Below are 19694 nucleotides of genomic sequence, written 5' to 3' on the forward strand. Positions count from 1 at the left end.
TTTAATTTATTAGTAGTTTGTCTTTAAAAATATTTAAAAATACTGTGATGTTGTATGTGCTACATTTTAACTTTTGAGCTGCCATTTTGAATGACTGCAGGAACATCAAACCAATTTAGAAGACATGCGAAATATGGAGTCAAGTTTAGAATCAGGAAAATGTTTATGATGATACTTAGATGTCAAACCTGCAGTCGCGTTTGGGTCAATTCCATCAAATTATCTGAAAAAGGCCTAATTCCACTGCAAATGATATCCAGTTAAATAGGAATTGACCCTTACTCTGATCATTTACTTATTTGACAAGCTCCTGGTACTGCTCAGATCTCAGGAAGCGGCCGAAGGAGTCCTTCTCCATCAGAGCATAAATTCTCTTCTGGGCCAGGTCAAATGTTCCGGGGGAAAGGTCAACAAGGTTCCTCAGGGTCACATCCTTGGTGTAATGATCAATGTTCACCTGGGGGGAGTAAGAGAAATAGGATTGAGAGGAAGGTGAGAACAAGACAGGAAGGGAAATCAGCCCGAATGAATATCTTGCACATCAAGCACAGTATGTACAGTATCTCACAATAGTGAGTACATGCCTCTCATGTATGTAAATATTTGAGTATATCTTTTCAAGTGACAACACTGAAGAAATGACACTTTGCTACAATGTATAGTATTGAGTGTATAGCTTGTTTAACAGTGTAAATTTGCTGCCAGTGGTTTAGACTCAAAATGTCTAAACCACTGGCAACAAAAGTGAATACACCCCAAAGTGAACATTTCCAAATTGGGCCCAATTAGCCATTTTTCTTCTCCGGTGTCATGTGACTCAATAGTGTTACAAAGTCTCAGGTGTGAATGGAGAGCAGGTGTGTTAAATTTGGTGTCATCGCTCTCAAACTCCCTCATACTGGTCACTGGAAGTTCAACATGGCTCTCAACATGACAAAGAACTCTCTGAGGATCTGAAAAAAATTGTTGCTCTACATAAAGATGGCCTAGGCTATAAGAAGATTGCCAAGACCCTGAAATTGAGCTGCAGCACGGTGGTCAAGACCATACAACGGTTTAACAGGACAGGTTCCACTCAGAACAGGCCTCGCCATGGTCGACCAAAGAAGTTAAGTGCACATGGTCAGAGTCATATCCAGATGTTGTCTTTAGGAAATTGACATATGAGTGCTGCCAGAATTGCTGCAGAGCTTGAAGGGGTGGGCGGGTCAGCCTGTCAGTGCTCAGACCATACGCCGCACACTGCATCAAATTGGTCTGCATGGCTGTCATCCCAGAGGGACCTCTTCTAAAGATGATGCACAAGAAAGGCTGCAAACAGTTTGCAAACAGTTTGCTGAAGACAAGCAGACCACAGGACATGGATTACTGGAACCATGTCCTGTGGTCTGATGAGACCAAGAAAAATTTATTTGGTTTAGATGGTGTCAAGCATGTGTGGCGGAAACCAGGTGAGGAGTAGAAAGACAAGTGTGTTTTGCCTACAGTCAAGCATGGTGGTGGGAGTGTCTTGGTCTGGGGCTGCATGAGTGCTGCCGGCACTGGGGTGCTACAGTTCATTGAGGTAACCATGAATGCCAACATATACTGTGACATACAGTCCCCTTCGGAGACTGCGCCACAGGGCAGTATTCTAACATGATAACGACCCCAAACACACCTCCAAGACGACCACTGCCTTGCTAAAGAAGCTGAGGGTAAAGGTGATGGACTTGCCAAGCATATCTCCTGACCTAAACCCTATTGAGCATCTGTGGGGCATCCTCAGACAGAAGGTAGAAGAGCGCAAGGTCTCTAACATCCAACAGCTCCGTGATGTCGTCATGGAGGAATGGAAGAGGACTCCAGTGGCAACCTGTGTAGATCTGGTGAACTTAATGTCCAAGAGGGTTAAGCCAGTGCTGGAAAATGATGGTAGCCACACAAAATATTGACACTTTGGGCCCAATTTGGAAATCTTCACTTAGGGATGTACTCACTTTTGTTGCCAGTGGTTTAGACTTTAATGGCTGTGTGTTGTATTATTTTGAGCGGACAGCAAATTTACACTGTTATACAAGCTGCACACTCACTACTTTACATTGTAGCAAAGTATAATTCTTTAGGTGTTGTCACATGAAAAGATATACTCAAATATTTACAAAAATGTGAGGGGTGTACTCACTTTTGTGAGTTAATGTATATTGCCAGGCTATTATCATTCATGATTGTAATTTATTGTGTACATATTATTTATTCTAAGAGAGAAAACAAGAGAGAGAGAGTTTGAGAGGGACAGAAAGGCAAAACTAAGACTGAGATTCCACAACAAATACAAGCACAGCACATTTACTAGCCACATTTTCCGTCACCTCTCTGGGTCCCTCAGTTTGGATAAAGTCCTCATAGATCTTTCTGGCTTTCATGGCTAACTTAATGGGGGACTTGGTCTTCTTGAAGTCCTCACAGGCCACCCAAAACTCAATGTTCTCCTCACTGAACTCAGAGCGCAGGAAGCTACTGAACATGGCTAGGCCATCTGCAAAACAGAGACAGAGAAGATGAAAATAGTAAAGGATCAAAGATAGAAAAAGAAAGAGAGAGGGAGGTAGGAATTAGGAGACACAAAGAACAAGAAATTAAAAGCATGAAACAGAGACTGATTAATTATATATTCTGCTGTCACAAAGAGGGCACTTTATCAATTCGCCAACATCTCCCAAAACCTGAATTCCAAAGACCATTGTGACCACTGTGTGTTTCTGCTTCCAATTATAATAATATGATTATGATATGATAAGCTCTACTGGCTTATTTGGTTTTACAACATCTGACTTTTGTGTGAAATCATTATCATAGGCCTGCATTTAAATTAAAAACCAGAAAAATTATCCAGCCACATTTCAATAAAAGAAAAAAAAATGTTTCAGAAATGTTTTTAGTATCATTATATTGAAAACATTGTAGCAACACTGAGTCCTGGGTGAATTTTTTTAATCTTTCCAGACCAGACATTTTTTCATTAAATGTATTGGTGCAGTCTGGGCTGGCCTTGATTTCAATGTCCGTCTACAGTGGATATAAAAAGTCTACACACCCCTGTTAAAATGCCAGGTTTTTGTGATGTAAAAGAATAAGACAAAGATAAATCATGTCAGAACTTTTTCCACCATTAATGTAATCTATAACGTGAACAATTCAATTTCAAAAATGAAAAATAAAAACCTTACAATAACCTGGTTGCATAAGTGTGCACACCTTCTTATAACTGGGGATGTGGCTGTGTTCAGAATTAACTAATCACATTCAAACTCATGTTAACTTGAAGTCATTACACACCTGCTAGCATTTAAAGTGACTGATTATTCACAAATAAAGTTCAGCTGTTCTACATTTTCTTATTTGCATCGCAGAGAGCTTTCAAAGCATCAGAGGGATCTCATTGTTGAAAAATATCAGTCAGGAGAAGGGTACAAAATAATTTCCAAAGCATTAGATATACCATGGAACACAGTGAAGACAGTCATCATCAAGTGGAGAAAATATGGCACAACAGAGACATTACCAAGAACTGGACGTCCCTCCAAAAATGATGAAAAGATGAGAAGAAAACTGGTCAGGGAGGCTACCAAGAGGCCTACAGCAACATTAAAGGAACTGCAGGAATTTCTGGCTAGTACAGGCTGTGTGCTACATATGACAACAATCTCCTGTATTCTTCATATGAATGGGCTATTGGGTAAGGTGGCAAGACGGAAACCTTTTCTCACAAAGAAAAACATTCCAAGCCCAGCTGAAATTTGCAAAAATAAACATCAAGTCCCCCAAAAGCACGTGGGGAAATGTGTTAGGATCTGATGAAACCATGGTTGAACTTTTTGGCCATGATTCCAAAAGAACACCACACCCACAGTGAAGCATGTTGGTGGCAGCATTATGCTTTGGGGCTGTTTTTCTTTAGCTAAAAATGGGGCCTTAGTCAGGGTGGAGGGAATTATGAACAGTTCCAAATACCAGGCAATTTTGGCACAAAACCTTCAGGCGTCCATTAGAAAGCTGAAGGGGAAGTTCACCTTTCAGCACGACAACGACCCAAAGCACACATCCAAATCCACAAAAGCATGGTTTCAGCAGAAGATTAACATTTTGGAATGGCCCAGCCAGAGGCAAGACCTTGAATCCAATTGAACATCTGTGGGGTGATTTGGAGAACTTTTGCATAGAAGAGTGGGCAAATATTAGCACGTCAAGATGTGCCATGCTAATAGACTCCTAACCAAAATGACTGATAGCTGTAATAAAATCAAAAGGTGTCTCAACAAAGTATTAGTTTAAGGGTGTGCACACTTATGCAACCAGGTTATTGTGAGTTTTTTATTTTTTATTTTCCCCCCTCAAAGATTTCACTTTGTTTTTCAATTGAATTGTTCACATAATAGGTCACACTAAAGGTGGATAATGTTCTGACATGGTTCATCTTTGTCTCCTTGTTTTACATCACAAGAACCTGGCATTTTAACAGGGGTGTGTAGACTTTTTATATCCACTGTATTTATGTTAATATTTGGCAAGGTCAGTGGTTAAAACTAAACTTTCAAGAACAGGAAATATTTATGCCACATTTTCCCAGAAATCTCAGCTGTCGCTGGTGTAACGTCAGTTCACTCTAAAAGCCCCACACGCCTTGTTTATTTATAACTTTATTCAGCTCCTCTAAAAAGAATACATCTTCATCCTACCAGATGAGTTGACATGTCATTCCATTTTTTTAATAAAATGTGTCCACAAAATGTATCCACAAAAGTAGTCACTTTTTGATACGTCAAATGCATCACTTTTTTCCTAAGCAGAAGTACACTGTATACAGAGGGTTTTCAGATGCAGGCCTGGGACCATGTTATATGGTAGGGATTCATCCACGATCCAGATGAATAGAATAGCGATGTGTTAATTCAAACAAAAAACCAAGCAAGCCTAGTTCAGCCGGCCCACAATAGAAAGAGTTGCTATCACGAGATTTAAACCTGGGTCACCAACATGAAAGGCTGATGTTAACCACTACACCAAAGAGTGAGGCTTGTACTGTCTGTCAGTATAGCCTCTTGTCTATAATGAAACCTGGCATCTGTATATCCTGAACAAATCCTTTTTTGCCACTGGCCTTTTTAATAGTTAATTGGCCATTTGTGAATGACATTGATACAGTTAAACTGATTAACGCTTCTTACTAAGTTTACCTCCAACACAAATGGTGTTTTTCTATGCCGTTTGCCACTGCATGGCTGTTTTAACAGCGTATTAGCCAGTAATATAGTTTACCTGCATCTACTACCTTACTGCAATAGTCATAAGAATTGAGCAATTGCTAGCGAGTCTGCCAAAGCTATTTCATTTCATGGCAAAACAACATACTTTTTAATTTGTGAATGACATTTATACAGTAACTATCAATAATTGCGATGATAACTACATCTTCACCTGAGAGGAGATACAAACTCTGGATCTATAGTTCACAGGTCCGCTTCTCTAATCACTACGCTATTTAACAAGGGGTTGCCAGAAGCCTACAGTAAATCATATGTATATTTAGCTGTCAGGATTATTTGTTGGTGGGAATGAATGGAGGCGTATACATAATGTACATCTGAGATGCAGTTTGAGTCACGGCACAGTAATTCACACAGAATGACCTGCAGGCTTTACCAGCATTTAAATAGCACTTTTTTTGCCAATCCTGAGAATCAACTGTGATGAAAGATATAGACATAACCAAAATATTTGTTCAGAAGGGAACATATGCTCCCCATTGGAATCAAACCAACAATCCTGGTATAGCATTGAAATGGCCAATAGCCAGTCACCAAGCACAACTAAGAAAATACAATTTGAATGGACTAACTCTGTGTGTGATAATGACGGTGCAAGCAGAATAATTTGCCAGTTGATCAGGCTAGAGTATCCAAACTGTCACAGCTGGCTAGATGAACAAATCTGTTGTTCTGTCCCTGAGGGAGACAGTTAACCCTAATTACTCCAGCGTGTCGCGCTATATACAGTATTTCACCTTTGTTTTGACCATAATCTAGATAAGAATATACTCTAGGGCTACAATAAAATGTTGAAATGTCTGGCAGTCTCTGAGGAGAGGTTTGAGAACCATAGTGAAAGAATAGCCTTGGCGCCATTACATACAACTGACAACAGAATCTGATCTGTGCTAGATTCTTAGTGACACAAATGCCATCGAACAGCCAGCAGACTCAACTTCTCTTTTTAGATAGAAATGATTGTGTCCCTCTGTGACCAAGAGAAATTGCTCTTGATTTTGTATGGTTTAATGTTTAAAGACATAAATCCCCCAAGGAACATCGCAGCGACATGCAAACATTGTTGTTGTAAATGCTATGCTCTTGCCCTTTATCTGCATGTGGAATGGCATGTGGTTGCTTTGAAACAGAGCAAAACTATTATTTTTCTGATAGACCAGGAAATATGAGCTAGCACTCCCCATGCTAATTATTTCACATATTCACACACATCTTCCACAGACAGTCAGGGAGCCAGATAGCCCCCCAGATATATAAATCTGAAGCATCAGTTTGTAATTTCTAATCTCCACAGGGGAGAAGACGCCCAGTGTGTATTAAACCAGATGGAATTATGTTTTCATCCATCCAACATTCAATCTGAATACAGTTCTCTCTATCCAGTATGTATATCCAACGGTAGAACGTTTGTAAGGCCTCCCATTGGAAAACACAGAATCCGGGCTACTTTGTTGTATTTATTCAAGCTCCTTACATGCAGTGGGAGGAAGACTGAGTGAGTGTACACAAAAATGTTGGTTTGAACCTGTCCAGAACTGCTACAGCGTACCCCAGTGTACCCAACTTTTCATCAGTGCTTAACTGCAACAAACTGAGGATGGATCAAAAACAATGTAGTTGCATTTACATTGCAGTAATTTAGGAGATGCTCCAATCCAATGGGACTTACTGTCGTGTGCATATATCTTCGCACTGGCCTCCGGTGGGAACTGAATCAACAATCCTGGCATTGCAAGTGCCGTGCTATATTCACTGATCTATGTTCACTGAGCTATATTCACTGAGCTATATTCACTGAGCTACTTCACATGGGAGCCCTGTAATAAAATGTGACAAATGTGTCTGTGTCTCAGTGCAAATGGTTTAATTGTTTTAAGACACAATTTCTTTTCGACCTTAGTTATGGTGAATAAATGTACAATTTGTTTCTAATTATCATTTTCTATTATAATTATGTTCCGCTTGACCAGTATCTAAATCCTATATCCTAGAATTTAATTGGGGTATAATTATATTGCAATTTAGAGACTTGCCTATGGATACTGGATACATGCAATGGGATATCAGCCTACCTAGTGACACCTTTAACAGCAGTATTTTGTAGAGTTTTCACAAATGTTAGTATAATACCTTGTTCCTGGACTTACATGTGACAAATCACCTCACTATTGACACAATTTTTGGCACACAGAAATGTTTTATCTATAACCACTGCAGCAAAAATTATTTGTCTGTTATGACAAAAATTATGAGTCTGCCCTTATGACTGCTGAAAGGTCTCCATTTCTCACTTTTATGATGTAGCTGTAGCCCATGACTGCTTTCAGGAACAGTAGAGCATTTGGTTCAGAAAGAATATACAACATAAAATACATGTTCAAATCCCTTGAGGACACTCTAGGGCAATGATCATGTCAAATCTCTATCTTTAGATAACAAATCAGAGTGAATATGTTTCTAGCTCCTGGGTAATTTATTACTTTAGTTGGGTTGCTTTTAAGCTGATCTCTCTCTGAGGATGTTACAATAACAGTCATAACCTTTCATAGTGTCGCTATAATCTATGGGTTTTACTGAAGAGGAGATTGACGGGGCTGCTCAGAGCAATTGCACTACTGTGTTAATATTGTGTGAGTAGGTTTAATTTACCACCACATGCTAAAATGAAAACACAAGGTACTATTACAATACACCAGCCAAAACTATGTACAGCACAAATGGAATTAAGCTTATCTGATCTCCTGTGATTTACACATGTACTGTATGTGATTAGATTTTATCTCTTAAGGAATACATATTTCCCAGCAGTAAAATTTATGATGGATTAGAAAATGTTAGTTATATCTGGGCAGTGAAAGTTAATCCGTTTAGAGTCACACATTTTTCGTTATTCAGCTTTTTGTAAGGACTTATTTTGTGTTTTTCTGTATGTGTAGGTTTTGCGATAGTGAAAGAAGAACAATCTGGTAAAATAATGACATTTGGCCAGTCCTCACTTGAGGCATGGAGTTAAGTTTGGGGTTAGAAAGAGGTTCAATATTAGATTCCTGTCGTAATGATAGATTTACTTTGGATTTGTGTTATAGGTTTTAGGTTAGTTTTTGGGTTAGGGCTTGATAAATTGCAGTACCAGTCAAAAGTTTGGACACACCTAGTCATTCAGAGGTATTTCTTTATTTGTATTTTCCCCATTGTGGAATAATAGTGAAGACCTCAACACTCTGAAATAACACATGGAATCATGTAGTAACCAAAAAAGTGTTAAACAGTTTAAATAACATTTCATATTGCAGATTCTTTAAATTAGCTACCCTTTGAATTGGTGACAGCTTTGCACCCTCTTTGCATTCTCCAAGCCAGCTTTATGACATAGTCACCTGGAATGCTTTTCAAATAACAGAGGTTCCTCGTTAAAAGTGAATTAATGTAATCAGTTGTGTTGTCACAAGGTAGGACTGGAATACAGAAGACCATCATTATGTCTGTACTGTAGTGATCCATATTATGGCAAGAACAGCTCAAATGAGCAATGAGAAAAGACAGGCCATCATCCCCTTAAGACATTAAGGTCAGTCAAAATGGAAACATTTGGAAAAGTGCAGTTGCAAAAATTTCAAGGGTTATGATGAAATTGGCTCTCATGAGGACCGCTACAGGAAGGGAAGACCCAGAGTTACCTCTGCTGCAGAGGATACCTTCATTAGAGTAACCAGCCTCAGAAATTGGAAATAATATGCACCTCAAAATAGCCCAAATAAATGCTTCACTGAGTTCAAGTAATAGACATGTCAACATCAACTGTTCAGAGGAGACTGCATGAATCAGGCCTTTATGGTTGAATTGCTGCAAAGAAACCTCTACTGAAGGACATCAATAATAACAAGAGACTAGATTGGACATTAGATTGATGGAAATCTGTCCTGTGTCTGAGTCCACATTTGAGATTTTTGGTTCCAACCGTTGTGTCTTTGTGAGATGCTGAGCGGGTGCTCGGACAATCCAAAACAAATCTTTCGCTGCCTGCTGTTGTGCCCCTTCGAGCTCCAGTAAGTAGCTCTAGATGCTTGCTATTTATACTGTATATCTGAGCATACTCACAGCTGTTGGTCAGCACGTGTTCCAGGGAGTCACGCCACTGAGCAGCTTCCTCAGGACTCGGCCTGTTCAACAAGCACAATATTAAAACAATGTTTCACTCACATAGTCAACACATAGTCACATAGTATCCTTCCTTACAAGCAAAAATGCAGAGATCGTCTTTACAAAAGCCCTAACGATACCAGCCTTGGAACATATTTTGATTTACTGTCTGACTCAGTCAGTCACAACCAACATGCCATTGTCAGGTCGTATTTACAGTGTGATTCATGAAATTGTGTTTTGTACCATCAGACAGCAATTTGTCACTCACAGCCTCTTAAGGGTCAATGAGCTTTAGCGTTGTTTGATTGCCTTCAACTAATGTACACATGACAGAGATAGTCTGTCAGCTCTCCACCTTTAACTTATGACTGTATACGGAGCTAGTGAAGGAAAATAGCCTGTGAACATCCATTAGGTTACGCAATCAAGGGGAAGACTCAGTCAACAATGCCTTTATATTCAATTTGGAGTCGATATAATACACAAATATGACTTCCAACCCCTTTATCATTCTCCCCTTTTTCTCAGTGTTTCTCTTTCAGTGCTCACTTTCCATAATCATGCATCCAACCATATCTTGTAGTAGAAGATATAGTATAGTATATTCGTTTCAGAATTTTAATGGCAAATTACACTTGGTCTGTAGTGCATGGTAAGGAGATGTCTCCTAACCGATAAACTCTTAATCTGACACATCCAATGGTCTCTGTACGTGCACTGCTATCACTTATGAGGCTGACATGTATACTGAGATTCCACAGGCACTGATAAGCGCGCCCTATCTTTTCAAGTCAGATGGGGAGATGAGAGCCAAGCATTAAGTCATGGAAGCAATTTACAAATGTCAATTTCACATTGTTTGAAGCAGAGTAGTTTAGAAGTAGGTACAGAAGGTTTGTGTTCATTTTCATATACAGTTAGGTCTGGAAATAATTGGGACAATGAGTTTTGTTATTTTGGCTGTTTACCTAAAGATATTCAAGTTACAGTAAAAATATGAGGATCCTCTTAAAGTGCAGACTCTCAGTTTTAATTTGAGGGTATTCACATCCAAATTGGAGGAAGGGTTTAGGAATTACCACTATTTAATACGTAGCCCCCTCTTTTTCAAGGGACTTTTTCAAGTAATTGGACAATTGACTCAAAAGCTTTTTCTTGGACAGGTGTAGGCAATATCTTCATTATTCCTTCATCACTTAAGCAGGTAAAAGTCCTGGAGTTTATTCCAGATGTGGCATTCACATTTGGACCGCATACAGTCAAAGGAGCTCTCAATGCAAGTGAAACCGGACATCCTTAGGCTGCAAAAACTAAATCCATCAGGGAGATAGCAGGAACATTAGGAGTGGCCAAATCAACAGTTTGGTACATTCTGAGAAAAAAATAGAAAGTTCCTGTGAGCTCTGCAACACAAAAAGGCCCGGACGTCCATGGAAGACAACAGTGGTGGATGATCGTAGGATCCTTTCCATGGTAAAGAAAAACCACTTCACAACAAGTGAAGAACACTCTCCAGGAGGCAGGCATTTCATTTAATCAAGTCTACCATAGAGAGAAGGCTTCACGAGAGCAAATACAGAGGGTTCACCACAAGGTGCAAACCATTCATAGTGTTGATGTCCATGCATTCCAGACATCAAGTAGTCATTGCCTGCAAAGGATTCTCGACAAAGTATTAAAAAGGAACATTTTATTTATGATTGTGTTAATTTGTCCAATTACATTTGACCCCCTGAAATAAGGGGACTGTGTATGAAAATGGTTGCAGTTCCTAAACATTTCATACAATATTTTTGTTCAAACCTTTGAAATAAAGCTGAACGTCTGCACTTCAATTGCATCTTGTTTTTTTCATTTCAAATAAATGTTGGTGGCGTACAGAGCCAACATTTAGAAAATTATGTCAGCGTCCACATCTTTTCTGACCTAACTGCATGTGTGTGGGAGACAGAAAGGGGCTTGTCTGATCAAATGTGTGTGCTGCAGTACTCACTTCTGAAGCTTTTCTGGCTTCTTTTCTGGTTTTTCGGGGTAGGGAATAATCAGGTCAATGCCATTCTCAGGCTTCTGGAGGAGAACCCCCAACTTAGACTTTATCTCTTTAGCCCTGAGGAAAAAAAGACATGAGGAAAAAAGGTCATTATTATGAAACATGCTTCAATGTTTTAAATGGCACAAATCCAGAGAAATCCAGGAGGAGTAATAGCATACAAGGTATACTAGTAATTACTTTGGATAATGCAGTGTGTAATCAGGAAAGCCAAGTAAGACCCAGTTCATGTAGATAAAACAACCAAATCAATACATGAACAATACAAGTGTTCCTGTAATCCACAACAGGGCAGATATCCTTGCCATCCTCCGAAAGGAAGAACAATAATTTCATCGAAACTTTAGTTGGTGGATCCAATACACCACAAAACAATCTCAGGTAAATCAGGGCCAATTGTACAGGTGGTTGGACATAGCCTTTGTTTTTAATGACACAGTGTCAGACGTTAGATTACTTTATACTAATAAAAAAAAATGCATTCAACTTCTTTTGAGCTTTTCAATGAATCGCAATGTGCCTAAAGAGCAAAGAAGGTGGTGGAGAGATGTGGTAAATTATGATAATGGAGTCTGATGAGGATCCTGCAGGAAGACGGACTGGACTTTTCTTCCCTTCTGTATTGCATTCACTTCAACGATCGCTCATCAGCTCTGAGCAGTTCAGTTCTCTTCACATGTTCTCTTCCTCAGAAATGCTGTTTTCCTCTCTCTGTACTCTGTATACAGTACTGTGGAAGAATTCCTAGGCCCCTCCAAGTTGAACTACTGTACGACCATTTATTCAGGTAGTACATGTGTCAATATATGTGTATATATAGCCCCGGAGAAAATTAAGAGACCACTGCAACTTTTTCTTTCCTTTCCAAAAAAGTCAAAAAGGAAGGTTTTGAGTGAGGAACAGAGGGGTTAAAATTAAGAGTCCACTGCAAACTGAACACTTCCTCACTGAAAACTTTCCTTTTCAACTTTTTTGGAAAGGAAAGGAAAAGGCGCAGTGGTCTCTTAATTTTTTCTGGAGCTATATATATATATATATATATATATATATATATATATATATATATATATACTGTATATACACACTCATTTACACACACACATTGTTCATTAAAATAAAATTAATTTGATCAGAAATAGTGTAAATAGTGTATTATAAATAACTATTATAGCTGGAAAGCTGAATTTTAATGGAATATCTACATAGGCATACCCATACCCATAGGCCCATTATCTGCAACCATCACTTCTGTGGCACGTAGTGTTTGCTAATCCAAGTTGATCATTTAAAAGGCTAACTGATCATTAGAAAACCATCTGCAATCATGTTAGCACAGCGGCAAACAGCTGTGCTGATTAAATAATCAATATAACTAGGATCTGGAGCATCAGCAACTGTGGGTTTGATTACAGGCACAAAATGGCCATAAACAAAGATCTTTCTTCTGAAACTCATCTGTTTATTGCTCCAATTAAGGTTATTCCAAGAACTTGAAGATCTCCTACAACATTGTGTACTACTCCTTTCACAGAACAGTGAAAACTGTCTCTAACCAGAATAGAAAGAGGAGAAGGAGGCCAGGGTGCACAGCTGAGGATGAGGACAAATACATTAGAGTGTCCAGTTTGAGAAACAGACACAGCACAGGTCCACAACTGGCAGCTTTATTAAAGAGTACCCTCATAACACCACTATCAACGTATACAGTGAAGAGGCGACTCCGGGATGCTGGCCTTCTAGACAGAGTTTCACAGAAAAGGCCATATCTCAGATTGTCCAATAAATAGAAAAGATGAAGAAGGGCAAAAGAACACAGACACTGGACAGAGGAAGAATGGAAAAAAGTGTTATTGACAGACAAATCTAAGTTTGTGGTGTTCGGATCACAAAGACGGTCCTTCGTGAGTCTCAGACCAAATGAAAAGATGTTGGAGGAGTGCTTGACACCATCTGTCAAGCATGGTGGTTCTAGGGGGGCTTTGCTGGTGGTAAAGTTGGAGATTTGTACAGGGTAAAAGGGATCTTGAATAAGGAAAGCTATCGCTCCATTTTGTAATGCCATGCCATACCCTGTGGATGGCGTTTGATTGGAGCCAATTCCCTCCTACAACAGGACAATGACCCATAGCACAGCTCCAGACTATGCAAGAACTATTTAGGAAAGAAGCAGTCAGCTGGTATTCTGTCTATAATGGATTGGCCATCACAACCCTATTGAGCTGTTGTGTGAATAGCTTGACTGTATGGTACGTAAGAAGTGCCCATTAAGCCAATCCAATTTGTGGGAGTGTGGGGTGAAATCTCTTCAGATTACATAAACATATTGACAACTAAAATGCCAAAGGTCTGCAAGGTTTTAATTGCTGCAAATGGAGGATTCTTTGATGAAAGCAAAGTTTGAAGGACACGATTCTTTGAGTAAAAAAATCATTATTTCTAACCTTGTCAATATGTCCTATTCATATTGCTATATTTCTTATTCAAACTAATTTATTGTATTTTTTCATGGAAAAAAAGTGACCCTAAACTTTTAAATAGTTCAATGGTGCATAAACTGGTGCATAATCAGGGATTTGTTAACAACCATTTAAACCCCTTTGATAATTATTTATTGATATTTTTCTTTTGTCAACTTTATGAACAACTTTCTCAACATTTATTAATTAATGAAACACATACATTGATTATATTCTAACTAGTGTGATTAAATAATATTAGTAAGCATGAGTCAATAATTAATTCATATATATGATTATATAATGTTGTATATTGGTGTGTACTATATTAATGTAATTTACATGGTATGTACTATATTAATCTGGCAGAAACAGGGAATTGCTGTGTAGTTGCAGTGTAGGGCAGTGCAATGTATCATCTTACTTTTTTGGCCACTTGTGCTTAACAGATTCATGACCAGAGGGTGACAAAGAGCCAATAAAGTATATTTTAAGTTTCACTTAATGTCCTTGTCTTAGAGGTGTAAACCAGTTTACCTTTAGCTGTCCTGCATTAATGGAATATAGCCAGTGAGATGCTTTCTGTCAGGAATTACGATCTCAATATCCTAAAAACACACCTACTCCCTGAAAACATTAAACTTTTTGAAAGTTGAAATTGCATGAAGAACTTTTTTTTTTACTTGTATTCTCAAAAACATGAAAAATAACTTTATAAACTTACAATTACCTAGATTAACCTACATCAGTGAATTCAACCATACATAAACAGAATTAACACAAATAATAAAAACTATAGGCACAGACATTTCTGACTAAGAAATCAACCTCAAAAACCCTGGGTTGTTTGCTGCAAGAGTAAGAGAGAATACCATTTTCATGACCAGAACTGCAAAAGTTTATTGTATCTTACCTTTCCAGACATGTTTGGGGCAATGCAGCTAATCCTTTGCACATTTTCTGACGTTTTCCTTTTTATTTTGTTGTTGATTGATTCCACCACCGTAAGATTCAGAGACCCTTTGCTTTTTCACTGTCTTTCAGCACTCTTGAAGAGTTTATATACAGGGAGTCCATTGGCTCTGGGCCAAAAGCATCCTCCAATGAGGTTTGCAGCAGAATGAATAATCAGGGCTAGCTGAATAAGTAGGGGTCGGGTACAACAGTGATGTTTAGAAGAACTCTATCGGGGATCAAATGTTTACATTTTTTTAAAAATGTTTAAAAGAGGAAGTTCCACGGAACTCAACCATTGATCAGGAGGTATAATATAATTCCAAGTCTCTTTACAGTCAACTAAAGATGATCCAAATCTTTCTAAATTTAAACTGACTGCAAACAATACGAACCAGGCTGAAGAGACATGTTTCAGAGGAACATAATCTGTGAGCAGCGCATCAACTATCACACAAAGCAAACATACTTATCTATAAAAAGACAAGGTTCAGTCACAGATATCCTGTATACAGCCGTTAATGAAAGATATTTAAAGACCAAACTTTGTCATCTCAATATAAGTTAGAGCCACTGAGTTTAATCCAAAAAAATAAAAACTTACAAGACTGTTAGGGACCTTATGTTAAATAATGTTTATATATTTTGATAATACAACAATGTAGTTACACGCAGTGTTAAGCAGTGTTGAATAAACAACTTTGAGAACCGTAAAGAAAGTATGTAACATTACTGAAACAGCAAAAAAACATATACCCTTTTCATGAAAGGTATGTTAGTTTTATACTGACAGTGTGGTAGATGGAAAATATGAGATTTACCATTGTCCATTCAGTGACATAGCCCAGGACATATCATATTATAACGTTTGGTCTTTATTAACTTACAATGTTCGGTTGAGCCTCATTTCTATGACATACACATTCAATATGACGGACAAAGTAAAGTACTAGCTTAACTAGTAAATACTCAACGAGTGCCTAATAAACCACAGGTTTAATATCTGTAAATATAATCTGATTATAATAAAACATATTATTACAGTTTTATGTTAAAAGTTTTAGTTAGTTGATGACTAAGTATATACATTTGTCCCAGAGTTATGCCCGTGCATGGACAACTCAGCTACTCAGCTATAGTGACAGCCGCGTAGTGTCCTATACATTTCTGGCATGTATTTGAATATGTTTACTATTAACTGCACTAGCTAGCCAGCTATGTATGAATCAGGATCACTGGCTTTTGCGAGTGCAGAAACATATATTTGGAGCCTCTTTGGATTAGTTTGGTGAATGTTTTATTATAGCGGATAATTGAATTATCTACTAGTATATTCTGGGCAAGTAGGAAACAGTATTATTCTACAGTTTTATGTAAATCTTTATAGTTATGTTTTTGAATGAAAACAATGAATATTACGCTGTCTCAGAGCTGTACCAATGGACGATTGACTAGTGATAGCCGCGCAGTCTGTCCAAACAGCTACAACATTAGTTTCAACTCTGCCCTTACGACAATGTCAACAAGCTGGGCTATGCAACTTTGTGATTGGTTCACCCCAGTGATTGTCCAGAGTCTGGACGTTGAAGTCACAGCACATAGATTGTAGTGTAGAATACGCCACCGCCACATTACTGCTCCATTCATACTAAGTAGGGTGGGTAGATGTAGGAATGTATTGGCTTTGTTGCTGTGATTCCCTTTGCTTATCTTTCATACAGACAAAAATACTGAATAAATACTCAATATATTCACAGAATGGTAAAAAAAAGACACCTAAACAAATGTGTATACATGCTGTTTATTTAATGTTACTCGAACAATGGTGGGGGTTTTCCCTGGATGCTACAAAAAATATGTTGCTTGTAGCTTTTGTCTATTCAGGAACTGCACTTTGGTTGAACACTGCATCCCACAAGCTAGATGCATTGCAAGAAAGATAGTTCCCATTAATAATCAGAAATAACCATGCAAAACCAAACCAGCACCATGCCAAACTATTTGAACCCAACTTCTGTACAATGGCTATGCGTGTGGGTGGACTGTGGCTAAAAAAAAAAAAGAAATTAAAAAAAAGTATTTTTGCACAAAAACAATCTTATCCAATACGTTGAACATTTCCAAATTCTTTGGATTCATATTTTTTATAAAACATGTTGTGGGCACGGCAACCAAGTCTTTCCACACTAGTTCTGCCATTCAGTTTGTTGACATGCAAATACACATTATCCTATTTCATATTTCATCAAGTTTGACATTTAAATGTATATATTCCAATAAGTCAAACAGAGCCAAATGCATTGGTAGAGCCTCACTTCAAGGGGCCTAAAATGATATCCTCTGGAAAGGTACAATGGCAGATTGTCAACATGGCTAAGACACAACAATTAACAGAGGCTGACAATAATGACAACAAAAGCAACAACAGTCAGACAAGCACTTTAAAATCAAAAGGAGGGCCCCCTAGATAGGATAAATCCATCACTTTTCTAGTTTAAAAATGTTATCAAATCCTCAAGCCAATGTTGCAATTGTGGCCGAGTATTTTCTCTCAAGGATATTAAGTCTCTTGGCCATGGTACTAGCAAAAGCCATTACCTCCTGTGTTTAGACTAATCAAGCAAGAGAAATAAACATTCATTCAGTACTGAGTAAATGGAGAAAAGGATTGAAGAAATTCTGAGCCTGTCGTTATCAGTCAATTATTTACATTAAACTGGATAACGCCATGGTTAACGTCTGTTAATAACAATGTAGGTTTGTCCTAGTAGATATTTTAACCCGTGTCTTTTAGATATTTTAACAAGAAACACCTAACAAACACCCACTGATACTCGTGCACAAAAGCATGCATGGCTTTTGCCTATTTTAATTTGTTAGGTGTCTCTTTAAGGAGGCTTTGGGATCACTGGACATCATTAAGTGGCAATGGACATTGAGTGTGACATGCATTAGTACTGTGCACGATTTTACAATGTCAGATGAAATCAGTGAAGAGATCTGTTTTCACTCCTTTAATGGGGAGAGGCACAGGGAACGGACACAGAGGGTGTGTTCAGGGCCCGAGAGGGCATTTTATTAACAAAATGGGAAGTGTGTGGGGAGGAGGTGAGATTAAAACAACAAATGCCAAAACCCTTTTAAGGGGAGACAGCTTCGGCTGTTGGACGGCCTACTGGTGACCATTTGGGAGGAGGTGGTGCTGGAGGTTGTATTTTTGAAGGCCTATTCACCTGTCGTCTCTTGGCTGTTTTCCTTCACCTCCATCATGCAGCCTTTCTCTGGTGCATTTTATTTGCTGGCCGAGTTACTCCCTGGGAGCCCTCAAATACCTCACCAGACGAGGTCCCGATGGGAGGCAGCGCTGCTGGCCAAGCTGGTTGCTCCTCAAAGCAACCAGCTGTTTTTGTTGGGGCAATCTCTCTAGGAAGATTCCATGGCCATTATCCGTGAGATGCATCTCACCCCATGGGACAACCCAGGCTGAGGCTTCAATGATACACCTGTAATGATTGAACTCCCATAAAGCACCAAGTTATTTTTGGGTTAAAATGTTTCACTGTTCCTGGGGTTAATGAATTGTACAGCAACGAGAGGGATTTGGTTATTAGATTGTGATTTTTTTTTACTTTTTAAAAATGGAACACAAATGACATAATTAAAATCATATGGGTGCTCCGAAGTTGATGGGTTCATTGACACCCTCACTGCTTTCTGTATATCCCCCTCAATGTTTTGTCCACAAAACCTGACAGTTGATGTCTTTCTGAGAAAGCTGGTTGGGCTGAGCGGGCATTTGATACTCACGGATAGAGGGCACACCCACGCCAGCTTTCCTTGGCACTAGCAAGTCTCAGTAGACTGGTGGTTTGGACTGGAACCCTGAACTATGGGATGTGAAGTATCCATTCCGTTGGAGCTGATTGTGCTAGTTACAAATACAGTAACACCAAAAAGACTTGTTCCCATTGGAGGTTCACATTCCCATGGTAACTCTTGTTGATTGTCGTGTGAAAGCAGACTGGTAGAGAATGAAATTACATCAACAATGCTAAATAAGGCCTATGGTCAATGGTGGCACAGACAGCAAAACTTGATTGACGTATTGGTCATTATAGAGCTAAATCATAACAATGATAAGAGCTGGACTTATTAAAAATGAGCTTGTCTGGAGGTTTTGGAGATTTTTCCCATCCATCTTTAATAGATTGTGATGCAAGCCTGTGGTACACTTTATAAACTGATGAATATTTCTCGAACAACAAAAACATGGCAGACATTGGCCAGAGATGTAATGGACGGACAAACATTTAAAACAGTCTTGTTGTGTCATTTATGATAAAATATGTTTTTGCTTCATTTGGTTGTGTACAGTTTATTAAAAGCATATAATTCTTCTAAATCTCCTTAGATTTAGGATTAGTGCAACTTTTTTCATTTGAAAATGTTTACATAGTGGGACTCTGGACTGGGTTTCGTTTACTGTAAGCCTACACCATTTGATTACTGTGAATATGTCTTCAACAAGGTACGTTCTACAAAACCATTTCCAAAAACTTTGTGACGCTGCGTAAAATGTAAAGAAAAACAGAACGCAATGATAAATCCTATATTAAATAGAAAAATAGTACAAAGACAACATATCAAATGTTGAGACTGAGACATTTTCTTGAAAAATATATGCCCACTTCGAATTTGATGCCAGCAACATGTTTCAAAACCATGGGTCTGTCATAAATTAGAATGAGGGGGGTGAACTTTAATGTTAGACCTTTCAAGCAGAAC

The 19694-nt window shown here is 38.5% G+C and overlaps 1 protein-coding gene across 1 annotated transcript; it reads right to left on the minus strand.

Moving 5' to 3' along the window:
- Nucleotides 1-140: 140 nt before the first annotated feature.
- On the minus strand, nt 141-14987 carry LOC105011864 (regulator of G-protein signaling 5). The gene is made up of 5 exons (NM_001310970.1): nt 14869-14987; nt 11443-11556; nt 9405-9466; nt 2352-2518; nt 141-457 (listed from the first exon to the last, which is right to left on the minus strand). Exons 1-5 carry the CDS (start codon nt 14910-14912, stop codon nt 296-298), a joined length of 549 nt encoding a protein of 182 aa, NP_001297899.1. The 5' UTR covers nt 14913-14987; the 3' UTR covers nt 141-295.
- Between the last annotated feature and the right edge of the window lie 4707 nt (nt 14988-19694).

Source organism: Esox lucius, chromosome 8, assembly GCF_011004845.1.
Source record: "Esox lucius isolate fEsoLuc1 chromosome 8, fEsoLuc1.pri, whole genome shotgun sequence".
NCBI classification, from domain to species: domain Eukaryota; kingdom Metazoa; phylum Chordata; class Actinopteri; order Esociformes; family Esocidae; genus Esox; species Esox lucius.